General features: G+C 42.5%; 1 protein-coding gene across 1 annotated transcript in view; it reads right to left on the bottom strand.

Moving 5' to 3' along the window:
• The window catches only part of USH1C (USH1 protein network component harmonin), a 99064-nt gene that overhangs the window by 77723 nt on the left and 10383 nt on the right, over positions 1 to 10958 (bottom strand). The window contains exons 4-5 of the mRNA XM_025205632.1: positions 8807 to 8950; positions 7456 to 7594 (exon numbers count right to left, since the gene is read on the bottom strand). Coding sequence (XP_025061417.1) covers positions 7456 to 7594; positions 8807 to 8950 — 283 coding nt within the window. The remainder of the gene's footprint in view (positions 1 to 7455; positions 7595 to 8806; positions 8951 to 10958) is intronic.

Below are 10958 nucleotides of genomic sequence, written 5' to 3'. Positions count from 1 at the left end.
AAAAAGCCAACCTATTAAATGGGTACTTTGCGTCGGTCTTTCATCAGTCCCATGGGATGCCCATGCCCGCTACGGGACAGGGAAGTCCAGATGAGGGTGATCCCCTGCCCCCCATTAATGCTGACTTTCTGAAGGAACATCTTGAGAAGCTGGATACCTTCAAGTCAGCCGGCCCTGACAATCTTCACCCCAGGGTACTCAAGGAGCTGGCGAGCATCATAGCCCAGCCTCTAGCACGGATCTTTGAAAACTCTTGGCGCTCTGGTGTAGTGCCCGAAGACTGGAAGAAGGCCAATGTGGTGCCTATCTTCAAGAAAGGGAGGAAAGTGGATCCGGCTAACTATAGGCCCATCAGCCTGACTTCTATCCCGGGGAAGATCTTAGAAAAGTTTATTAAAGAGGCCATCCTTAATGGACTGGCCGACGACAACATCTTAAGGGATAGCCAGCACGGGTTTGTTGCGGGTAGGTCTTGCTTGACCAATCTCATTTCCTTCTACGACCAGGTGACCTATCACCTGGACAAGGGAGAAGAGATTGATGTCATATATCTTGACTTCAAAAAAGCCTTCGATCTGGTGTCCCATGATCGCCTCTTGGAGAAACTGGCCAATTGTCGCCTTGGGTCCTCCACGATCCGCTGGCTGGAAAATTGGCTCCGGGGTCGGACCCAGAGGGTAGTAATGCTTTCATCCATAGATGCTTCTCAAGCAAATCCCGGGACGTCATTCTCCCCCTGTACTCGGCCTTAGTGAGGCCGCAGCTGGAGTACTGTGTCCAGTTTTGGGCTCCACAATTCAAAAAGGATGTGGAGAAGCTTGAGAGAGTCCAGAGAAGAGCCACGTGCATGATCAGAGGTCAGGGAAGCAGACCCTACGATGACAGGCTGAGAGCCCTGGGGCTCTTTAGCCTGGAAAAGCGCAGGCTCAGGGGTGATCTGATGGCCACCTACAAGTTTATCAGGGGTGACCACCAGTATCTGGGGGAACGTTTGTTCACCAGAGCGCCCCAAGGGATGACGAGGTCGAATGGTCACAAACTACTTCAAGATCGTTTCAGGCTGGACATAAGGAAGAATTTCTTTACTGTCCGAGCCCCCAAGGTCTGGAACAGCCTGCCACCGGAGGTGGTTCAAGCGCCTTCATTGAACACCTTCAAGAGCAAACTGGATGCTTATCTTGCTGGGATCCTATGACCCCAGCTAACTTCCTGCCCTTTGGGCAGGGGGCTGGACTCGATGATCTTCCGAGGTCCCTTCCAGCCCTAATGTCTATGAAATCTATGAAAATTGTATATTCAATCAGAGTTCACACCTACTTGGGTTAATTAGAAACTGTTATAAAAATTGTGCCCTGATATTTCTTTCAAAGCCCAAAATTATTATTTTTTTCAGTAGTACAGCACAGGTTTATAGCAGTATATAAACAATAGTGATTATTTTTATCTATCTTATGCAGTGCTCAGTTGCCAGCTATATTTATAATACAGTAAAACCATGTCAAATCTGCTTCATTCCTGAGACATGGAAGATTTGCTTTTGTTATTGAGTAGAATGATGTGGCAGCATCCTGAGAAATGGCAAGACCCTGGATTCTCTCCCTTTTTTATGAGAGGAACCACATACTGGTACAGACCACTGACAGAAAAAAAATGTTCTTTGATTCGGAGGGAAATAGTAAGAAAACTGGCTTTGTTTTTATATTTTCCTCAGCTTTTCATTTAAAAAAATCATGACAACAATGGTTGTCGGCAACCAAAAAGTTTAATCTGCAGCTCTAAAATTATCAGTTTTCAATAGATATCAGTATATCTATAGGCTGCTGAAAACCAGAGTCACGAGGGTTTACATTAAAACTCTGAAATTTTCCATTCAATCATATATTTCTCCAGGAAACTCTTGTTTTAACTGAATAGCTACTGCCCATTAAAGAAGAATTTCAAATGAAAATTAGTAACCAGTGATGATGATTTTGAAATTGTCTGAGAATTCATTTAGTTTCCCATTTGTAATCACATTGGTCACCTTCACTCCTGTTCAGAGATGTTTACACTGACAAATAATATTGAGGAAGCCAGTGTGAGCTAGCTGCTTGTAATGTGATGGATGCTCTTCCCTGTTTTTTGTTTTGTATGACTATCACTAATGCTGGGTTTGGGAGGAGGATAATCAGGCTGCCTTGTTTTGCTTTTTAATGCACCTCCCTTTCCTTTCTGTCCCAAACCTCTGAATACATGAGTCTCTGCTGTGCATTCCCCTGAGCACTTGACTCACATGCTATAGGAGAGGAAAATCAAACATGATTTACTGCTATTTGGTTTCCTTTTTCTCTGGACATGCTCCCCAATCACTGAGGGCCTGGACACGTAACACATTTAAACTGTTGTAAATCACATCAGTGTCATGGGCTGATGAAAAATTACACTGGGACCTGGTATGGACAGATGAGCAGCTACCCGAGGATAGCTGCTGGCAGTTGGTGCTATTATAATACCTTGCTACTAGATAATGGATAAAAGCTTGTTTGTCTACAACAAGGGGGTCAAAGATCCAGCAAGCAGAGCAGTATCATCAAGCCTGCAGTGCTGCCTCTACATGCAGCATTTGCTGGCTCTGGCCCTAATCACTGCATACAGTGCATGGAGCCTATTTGATGTTGGCTGTACATGGCACAGAGCCAGTCTGGGGCATGAGCTGCATGCAGCACCTGCATTGGACTGGCCCTGCAAGCTGGATCCAGGGACAATCTGGCTAAGGTCCAGAGACCAGCCCTGCATCCCAGATCCAGTCACAGGGCTGGTTCAAAGCAAATGCCACATGCAGTGCACATCCCATACCACTGCTGCACGCTGTGTGTAGCACAAACTCCAGACCGGCCCCAAGCACTGTCACGCACAAGGCCGGGGCCAACATTCACTACATATGGCATGCAAGGCTGCAGCTGGTGCACATGCTGCAAATACTATGCACAGGCCAGTCCAGGGTATATGCTGTATGTGGCCCCTGCACCGGTGTGGCCCTGCAAACTGGATTCAGCACGTGGGAGGCTCAACTTTGTCTGCAGACTGGCCTCATGCCCCTCAGGCCAGATGATTTTGATGTCTTTGGTTTACAGCAAATGTCTACCCTGGGATAACTGTGGACACACAACACTTGTACTAGTGTTGTGTAACTCTTGATATTTCCTATAGCATTGCTACAGAAGGTTTATGCAAATTATACCGATATGGAGGGTTATGTCATCTGTCCAGTTCTTATTTACACTGGTATATATCCATCACATATTCAAATCTTTCTCTCCTCCTCTTGTGATCTTTGGTTAATTAGAAACTGTTATAAAAAAAATTGTGCCCTGATATTTCTTTCAAAGCCCAAAGTTATTTTTTTCAGTAGTACAGCACAGATTTGTAGTAGTATATAAACAATAGTGATTATTCTTCCTATCATATGCAGTGCTCAGTTGCCAGCTATATTTATAAATACATTAAAACCATGTCAAATGTGCATCATTCCTGAGACACCTGGCAGAAACTGAGTAAGTGTAACTGAAGCCCTTCTGTTCTCCATCTACCCCTATAGCTCCATATGGTTACAAGCAGCTACTTCAGGGATAGCCAGCCCAAGAATGTTGAAGGGATGAAAAGGCAATAAACTGAATGGCTTCTTTCAGTAGAACTTGCCACATCCAAGAACAGGGACCTAGAGAACGTTTCTCAGACAGTTGCTTGCAGCATGCTCTTTCTTCCACTAACTATAACAGGCCATCCAACTTGATCTCCTTCAGGCTATATGTAACTTCCCCTCTTGTCTACCCTGTTGGTCAGCTTTAACAGAAGGGCTGATGAGCAGCACTTTTGGATTGCTTAGCCAACTGCCTGGTGATTAATGCACTTTGCTGGGAAGTGGCAGACATGGATTCAAAGACCACTGATGGGGGAGAGGTTAAAATGTGGGTTTCCTACTCCTTAGACCTTTAACCTAAGTAAGTGTTAGTAACCTAAAGCCTGTGGGTCATTTGATCCAGCCCACAGATATGGGGCTTCAATGGCATTTGGCAGCAGGGGAGCTTCAGCTGTGGCATGCTACGGTGGGAAGAAATGGCAGCAGCCAGGTCCTACCATCCTCCCACCTCTAACCTGAGCTGGATCATTCTGGCCTGCAACCTGAAAAGGTTGTTAACTACTGGCTAGACTACTGGGCTAAATAATGGGGGTTCCTCACCTTTGTGTTCCTCTGACCAAATTCCTGGGGATTTACAGACTTAAATACCTTCCCAGATGGAATAGCACTGCCACAAAACCTAAGTGGCAGTAGTCCATTTCTTTTGAGCATGCCTGGAAGGGCAAGACTAGCTGCACAAGTGGAAACAGAATCTAAAATAGTAAGTTTACAAGAAACAAAGTGCCTCTCACATATCCATATTTAGACCTGATAAGTCATACTTAAATGACAGTCAAAACAGGATTTGGGCCTTAGAGTAAAAAGTGAACGTAAAGTGAATGCAAAAGAGTGACAGAGCTTGTTTAAAGGTGCAAAGCGACTTTATTAGGGCTAATAAAGTAAGAGACAAAAAGACTTGGAGGGCATGGAATGAGATAATATCTTTCGCTTGCTTTTACATTTCAAGAAAAAGAATTTGCGCAGTGATCGAGATGCATAATCGTATCAAATGTATTTCAAATTTCCAGCCTTGTATATTCTTTATTCATGCTAATCTCAAATCCTTTGTACTCAACAGAATCCCCATAGATATGACTATCTGAGAAAGCAGCACAAGAGAGGGATGAAATACATTAATGCATGAAAGGACTAAATGCTCTCCATTCAAAAAAAATTGAAAAATTGAAGGAAAAAGGTCAAGACTACAAATGCTTCCATGAAATGCCCTGATTAATCAAGCATCTTAAGTAATACAGAGACCATTTCAAGGAATAATCATCGTGCAAAATGAATTAGAATAAAAAAAGCAGGGTCAAAAACTGATGTTATGATAAAAGATCATGATACCTTTCTCAGACGGCATTTTCAGGTTAGAAAATGCGTAGAGATTTAGTGAAATAATGCAGATGGGTGAAATTTCAGAAGCAGTTGGCTTTACCATGAGACAGCAATTTAGAACAATGGGTTGCCTGTCAACTCTCTGTATTCACTTGGTTTTAGAAAGTGTCTAGTACCGCCTATTATGAAGGCACCTCGAGCTGATCCTTAACACCACATATCAACAAACGCGAGCCAGACAGATTAGCTAAAAGCACCATCTGTTCATTAATACATATAACCAAGTCTAACAAATTCACCATAAAAACCTCTGGGATTTTCCTCCTTTGTTCATATTTTGCCTTTGGCTGGGAAACACAAATAAAGTTTTCAACTATGGTACGACTAGCACAACTGCTCAGAGTTCCAGTCAGCTTCCTTTATCCTAATTTAATCGGCACAGAATTCCACGGCAAGCAAATATCAGGTGATATCATCTTGGTCCTTCCCACCAGCATTGTCACCATGCAAGTGTGCTGTCACCTTAACAATCCTGGATGTTCCAAGAACAACTTCCAAGCTTAAGGTTCCAGCTGACTGAAGAACTTCACTAAACTGACTAACTTATTATTTGAAACAAAGTGCAAAACAGAAAAATGATTAGCAGCACCATGGCTGAAGGCAGTAGCATACGTAGGGGAGGAGAAACAGGGCACCAGCCCTGCGTGCTGTTTAACAGGGAGAGGTGCAAAAATAGTGACAGCCCCCACCACAGGCTCAGTCATTGCTGCTGACCACTGCTACCTGTGGAGCAGAAACTAATTGTTATGCCCATGGATTATACAGAATGTCCTTTCAGGGCAGTTTAACACAATTGCCATTAATTAATTTCTGTTCATTCCCATTAGTTGTTTCCAGTACAGTCCAATGGCACCTCTTTCCAATACCATTGTGGTTGTTACTTTTAGGCACAAATACTCCATGCAATCTACCATAAAATAGAATTATACTTAAAAATTATTTCCTTATTATGGTATTTACCCAAATCCAAGATAACCTTCCAATAATCTGATGGAAAATGGAAAATTTGATACATAGTAAATTTACAAATGTGTTATAATTTCCACATAATCTAATTATTGAAGGATCATCTTAAATTCATCCCCACTGCCACTGCAGCATGGAAAGCAGCGGTAAATGAGGAGGTGAGGGGGGACAGGTGGTAGGAGAGGCAGTAAGTGGTGGGGAAGCATGTAGTAGGGCAGGCGACAGGGCAAACAGGGTGAGGAGGTGGGGGTATGGGTAAGCAGGGGGGCGGGGCAGGCCACTTGCCCCCTACCACCTGTCCCCCCCATTTACTTCCTCCTTGTGTTTGTCCCACCACAGCCTCTGCCTCCCTGAAACCTAGGGTCGCTGAACCCCATTCCCCCGCCCTCCTTCCTTCCCCTCCTCCTCTATCCCGTGTTGTTTCTGCCTGCCCACAGCCTCGGACCCCTCCCTTGTTCCCCTGTCTCCACCCCCACCTCTGCCTTCCCTCTCTTACAACCCCCGCCTTCGCCTCTTACCTTTGTTTCAGCACTGGCAAGCTCTGCCCCTGTTCTAGCCTGGGACACAGAGCACAGCCCCAGCCCAGCTCTGCAGTGGAAGCACGGAGCTGGCACCACTGCTATGGGTCTGAGCAGGGGCCAAGCTCTTAGCCCCAGGCTGGAGCAGGGATGGAGTCTGCCAGTGCAAAGGTAAGTGAGGAGGGGTGCATTCAGCCCCACCCCCCCGAGACTGCAGTGGGGCAGAAACGGCATGGGAGGTGGGGTGAGAGCAGGGGGTGCAGAGGTGGGGGAGGGCAGGAGAGGAGGGATAGGCAGCTGCTCCAGGTCCAGCCTTGATCCAAGGCTGGGGGCACAGACAGAGCTGCAGAAGCTGCCTGTCCTCCCCCCCGCTTCATACTCAATTCCAAGATGAGGCTCTTTCCCCCCCCCATGTTAAAATGAGGAAAAACCCTCATCTTGGAATCAAGTAAATACAATAGGTGGAATTTACATTTTTATTATCCTCTGTATGCTATGACCTACATATATCAGGCTTTAGCCACTCGCAAAGCTCCTCTTCATTCTAGTTGGAGGAGATCTTCTTTTGTACACACTTTATATTTCATAAAGTGAAAATGTTTGACATAAAGTTGTTTGACATAAAGTGAATACTAGTGCGTCAAGTAGTCCTTTTATGCCAGTCTTCAGAACAGACATATGGCAAACACAAAAAAATTATTTTTCATTTGTCACCTGAAATGGTGGAAAAAGTTTTAAAAGCACTGCTTGATTTGCCAACTTTCCTGTACTTGATTAAAAGGAAGACTTACAGGGCACAAGTAATTTAGTGATATCTGCTTAAGGAGATTAAAGAACATTTCTCATTAGATTTTTTCCTAAAACCATGATAACAGGCCTTTCTACAGTGGCACGTCCAAGAATTTGTTTTCTCACCTGAAGTCCAACGTTGTCTGCTTGTCCACCTTTAACTAACTGAGAGATAAAGAGTCCACAGGTAAATTCCAGTCCTCCTCGCACACTTATTCCAAGCCCTTCAGGATGCAAACGATCCAGTCTCACTTCCTTCAGCTTTCTGCAAAAGTGGAATTTTTCATAGCATTGAACTGAATAATAAGTTGTGACAAGTGAATTTTCATTTTTATTGTTTAAGTATTTTTCACTCATCATACTTGGATTTGAGAAAGAAAAAACTACTAAAGCTACAGTTGGATAGTGTGGCCAAACAAACCAGTTGTTATGGAGTAACTTAATCCAATTTTTTTCTGCAGTAATTTTACCCCATTGTAAGAAGTGTACACATGACTAACTTTCCAAAGCTAGTTTCCTTCCATAGATGTTATTACAACATTTTAGCACTAAATAGAGAACCAATTTGCATGGAGGAAAGGGTTAACTCCAGATGAAACTGCTGAAAGGAGAGAATACACAAAATGTACAACTTAATAACCATATCTAGGAGTCACTTGCTAGAATTTTTTTGGTGGTAACTTTACTCCAGAGAAGAAAGAGCTACTGGTAGCATCTACAGGAGATGCTGACTGCATAGTCGTTACTGCACAGTCATTTAGTACTTGTATAAGTAAGTACTAAATGACTGTGCAGTAACCCCAGTTACTGCACAGTAGCACTGACAAATGGCTTTTTTGTGACGCTGACTGCGCAGCAGCCCGAGACTGTGCAGAAGCATCGTGACTCAGTTTCTGCTATGAGACGCTACTATACAGTAGGCTCTGTATTAATGCTGTGTGATGTGTCTACTTCACTTTTACTGCAAAATAGTCCATTTACTCCACAGTAAGTTTCCTATGTGTCCATTCCCTAGAGTTTATTCCCTAAAAGAATATCTAGGGCAATGTTAGTTGTTTGCAATGGCACACATATGACTAGACCTGTGTGACTGACTTGCTTTTTCAGTTTGCTAGCTGACTGAAATATTTTGTTTTATAGGAACAAAGCATTGTGGCCTCGTATTTATTTTACTGTCTTTTGCTATTTAGAATTCAAAACTGAAAATAAAATTGTTATTCTACAATAAAAAAATTAAACACTTCTTCTATTGTTTTCCCCCTTTACAACTATTTTGTAAAATGTGATGAATAATTTCAGTCAAACCAAAACTGCAGTTCTTGGCAAATAAAATACTGACAACTAAAATATTGATCCCAGTTTTATACTGAATATAAATATTTATATTCCTCCAAACAACTGAATCAATTACATATCAATAAGCAATTCTTGGTCTGTGTTCACAAGAAATGATCTGTTATATTCTCAACTTCCTTACCTTGACCGTTTTGGTGTTAACTGATCATATTCCACCTGGTGTTTTAATGGGATAAGAGGACGGATGGCATCAAAAAGAGGCAATCTACTTGGTTCATTTATCACAAGCTTTAGGTCTCCCACCAGCACTGGAAGATCCATGGATCTAAAAAATACATCAAAAGCACAGGACTGGGTGAATAATACACTCACTAAAATGATGTTTTGTTTGTAACTTATACACACTAGTATAGAAACCAGTTCTATTGCATATGTGACTTGATAAAAACATTTTTAATGTAGACCAGAGACAAGTGAGGTACAGTAGTTATCATCTCTATGTCTAACCTGTCTACTGGGTTTTGGTAACTGCCTGAAATTCTTCCCACATTTGAAAAACTTCTGAGTAAATCTGGGCCAGGTTTTGAGTAAATGTCTTCATTTTCCTGGATTCAGAGGACAGATTTATAGTTTTGATCCAAAAAGACACATGCTGCTCCAAGTTAGAGCTAGATTTTGTTTGAATTTTCTGGCTCATTTCAACTTATGCTGCAAAGTGAAATTTTAAAAGATGATAAACCATATAAACCAAAATTATAATGAAACTGAAACCAGTGTGAATGGACACTGGTGATTTTCATGCCTAACAGTTCTTGATACTGCTTTTATCAACTCTGGGATATATTTATGGGGCCACATTGTGTTTTTTGACTTATGAGTCTAAATCTAGAATGATTCCGTTAGTGTAAAAGAAATTACTTTAGTGCAACAGGCAGCAGAATTTGTACCATAGTATTTGCCTGTTCCTTGTAAGGTGCTTGTCATCACAGCATTTAGGTTTCCTGGCATTTTACTTTTCTTTACTTGTAGCCAGTTAACATTAACAGAAATTAAATACACCTCAAAATGAGGTCAGATCCCCAAATATTCAAACCAACTTGAAAATGGTATTTACAATTTAACGGATTTTAACTTCTGGCTATGACATGGGTTTTTTCCCCTAAAAAATTCTCTCTTTTTTATTATGATCAGTCAGTAAACCTCAGTAGCAATGTCTGATAATTTATTTAAAATGCAGAACAACTTCTGAACTTGAGGGAAAAGTTAATGTTTGAGGTATCTGTTAATTTTGTGACTGTAGGAAAATTTTAAATAATTAACAACCACTGATTCCTCCCGATTTCACAAGTAACAGGCAAAGCTTTATGAATGGAGAAGCAATTAGGTCTGAGTGAAATCCTATCAGATATGCAGCTGAGTGCATACAAAACTATATCTCAGTACAAAGACCACATGGAAGGGTCTCCATTTCACTTCACTTAGATGCTATTAATTAAGATATGAACAGAAACAATGTCTAGAGTCACCTGTCTATGAAGAGTGGAAAAAATATTCTCATCTTCCTTAAGAAACAGTAGCTCAGATTCTGTCCACCACTTCACCAGTATAAATCCAATGTCTCACCATTGATTAACATCAAAACCCATGGAACTGGTACCTGGCCTAACATCTCACCACTGATATTTTTGCCATAATGTCATAAAATGCTGGAATGTGCAAGGCAGATTTCCATTCAAATGCATTAAGTGCCTTTCTACTGTGACAGTTTAAAATACAATATTTACCCAAATCCAAGACAACTTTGAATTTAAGATGACCCCCAATAATTAGATTCCATACATGGAAAATTATGTTTATTATAATAAAATAATTATTATAAATAAACTTATGATATTCCACATATGAAGTCTAATTACTGGAAGGCTGTATTCAATTTCTCCACCCCTATCTGCTAGAGTGGGGAAAACAGTGGTGGTAGGGACCATGCCTGTGCTTGTGCCTGTGCCTGCCCCCTCCATTTTCCCCCCACCGCCTGCCTACCCTACCCCTTGCCCCCCAGTGCCTGTCCCTGGTCCCCTACCATCTGTCCCCATTTCCCTTCCTCCTCCTGTTTCTGTGCCTGTCCCTGTGCAACCTGTCCCCCGCCATCTACTCCCCTGCCCCCACCACTTACCTTCTGCGCAGTTCTTGGTCCAGTTCTGGCTCCAGCTTGTAGGCAGTGAGCAGTGGTAGCCCTGGCCTTGGCCCTAGCCCAGCCCACTAGGCAGAAGCAGTGGTGGCAGCACCCAGGCCCAGCCGAGCCAAAGGTAAGTGGCAGGGGGGGGGGAGGGTGG

Source organism: Alligator sinensis, unplaced genomic scaffold, assembly GCF_000455745.1.
Source record: "Alligator sinensis unplaced genomic scaffold, ASM45574v1 scaffold447_1, whole genome shotgun sequence".
In the NCBI taxonomy this organism is placed as follows: domain Eukaryota; kingdom Metazoa; phylum Chordata; order Crocodylia; family Alligatoridae; genus Alligator; species Alligator sinensis.
This window is presented reverse-complemented; position numbering and strand designations above follow the sequence as displayed.